We start from the raw sequence: 1,981 nt of genomic DNA, 5'->3' as shown, positions 1-1,981 counted from the left end.
AAAATATGAAGTAGATTATGTGGACATGTGATTTTCAAAGTCAATGTATGTCTGACAGGGATCATAATGTCTGATTTAATGACCCCCATTTCTATATAATGGTTTTTAGTATATTGTGTTCAAATAGCCTCTTTTACTACATTTCCATTAATATTCAACTAGGTACAATCCAATATTACTTTCCTCTTGTTTCAAATATCTATTAACCAGGATAGAGACATCATCAATTCATGAAATCATCTTGAAGGAAAGGTATTTGTTTACTCCTTCATTCCTTTTATTTGCAAAAATTTGATTATTATTAAGTTTTCATAATGCAAGGAATGGGCAATTTTCCACAGATTATGATAGACAAACACTTCTAAACCAATTTTTAACTTTTAAGAATTTGAAAAAAAGAAACAAATAGATTTTCAAACAAATATTTCCAAAATATTCATTCCTCTAGAGAGTGAGAGGCAGGTAAGTTAAAGGAATGAATCACCAACTCACAAAAACCTGAATTCAAATCCCAAATCTGACACTTATTCCATGATCCATTGTGATCATGGGAAAAATCATGCTTTTAAACATATTTGACAGAGACAACTCTCAGCTAACCACAGTCATTTACATTAAAAATTATAGAAAGTTTCAGGAGAAAATCAGAATTCAAGAGCATTTCCCAGGATCACATAACTAATAGGGACCTTAAGCAGCCTTCTAATACCATTCTTTTTGTTTGGTTTTTGTTTGATTTTTTTGAGGCTAACTTTCAAGGCACTGAAACATTTTGCCTTTAGATTAGTAGAGTCAAACTTTTTTAAATTTTGATAACACAAAGAATTGAAAACACAATTCTGGTAATGTAAAGTTGTGAACAAAGTGACTGGAATTCTGATAAAAATATAAAGGAGTGATGAAGATTTCAGAGGTGGTGGGGAAAACTGAAGAAGGATTCCATGAGAATATTTTTCTTATAAAATGTTATAAAAAAGTGATGACAGTCTATTTGTGTGTGTTGGGGGAGATATAAGTGATAAGGACTAGCAAGTTCACCTATTTGCCTACTAATCCTAAACATTTCAGCAACATTTTTCTCATTGCCATAATAAAATCCTTGTTCCTCAGGCTATATATAAGAGGATTAAACATTGGGGTCACAATGGTGTAGAAAAGAGACAACACTATATCATTTACTGATGAGTGACCCGATATAGGCATCAAATATGAAATAGAAGCAGACACAAAGAATAAAGTGACAACCATGAGGTGGGAAGAGCAAGTTAAAAAGGCTTTGTGTCTCCCACTGGCTGATGGCAACTTCAGAATGGTGGTAATAATTTTGACATATGATACAAAAACACAAAAAATTGGAAATATTGCTAATAGTCCACCATCCACATAAACACTGTACACTTCTGCAGAAATATCCCCACAGGCCAGCTTCAGTAATGGTCGGATGTCACAAAAGACATGTTCAAGCTTGTTTGAACTGCAGAATGGCAGAGAGAAAATCTGGGATATGAGTCCTAACAGAAAAGGGATCCCTATGATCCAGGAACCAATAACCAGACCAATACACCTCTTGTGATTCATGATGAGAGGATAGAAGAGTGGCTTGCAAATTGCCACATAACGATCAAAAGCCATCACCGACAGAAGGAAGTATTCAGTAATTCCCAAAAGAAGCATGAAAAAAACCTGTGCTGCACAGCCTAGAAAAGAGATATTCCTTTTCTGTGTCCAAAGATCTGTTAGAATTCTGGGAAGAGTGACTGATGTGAAACAGATTTCTAAGAAGGATAAATTTCCAAGGAAAAAATACATGGGAGTTTGGAGACTTCTTTCCATATTGGTTATTAGGATGATGAGACCATTTCCCATCAAAACACTCAGGTAAATTATCAAGAAAATCACAAATAAAAACTCTTGAAGATTAGGAAGATCTGAAAATCCAACGAGAATGAATTCCACTGCATATGTAACATTTGCTTCTGTC

The 1,981-nt window shown here is 34.1% G+C and overlaps 1 protein-coding gene across 1 annotated transcript; it reads right to left on the bottom strand.

Moving 5' to 3' along the window:
• Positions 1-1,038: 1,038 nt before the first annotated feature.
• LOC141519566 (olfactory receptor 10AG1-like) lies at positions 1,039-1,632 on the bottom strand. The gene has a single exon (XM_074231773.1). It carries the CDS (start codon positions 1,630-1,632, stop codon positions 1,039-1,041), a length of 594 nt encoding a protein of 197 aa, XP_074087874.1.
• Positions 1,633-1,981: the final 349 nt, after the last annotated feature.

Source organism: Macrotis lagotis, chromosome 3, assembly GCF_037893015.1.
Source record: "Macrotis lagotis isolate mMagLag1 chromosome 3, bilby.v1.9.chrom.fasta, whole genome shotgun sequence".
In the NCBI taxonomy this organism is placed as follows: Eukaryota; Metazoa; Chordata; class Mammalia; order Peramelemorphia; family Peramelidae; genus Macrotis; species Macrotis lagotis.
The sequence above is the reverse complement of the archived record's forward strand: the minus strand, read 5'-3'. Positions and strand labels throughout refer to the sequence as shown.

Bases quoted from the DNA above. Each gene is read 5' to 3' on its own strand.
- LOC141519566 (XM_074231773.1), bottom strand. From the start codon at position 1,632: ATGGCTTTTGATCGTTATGTGGCAATTTGCAAGCCACTCTTCTATCCT.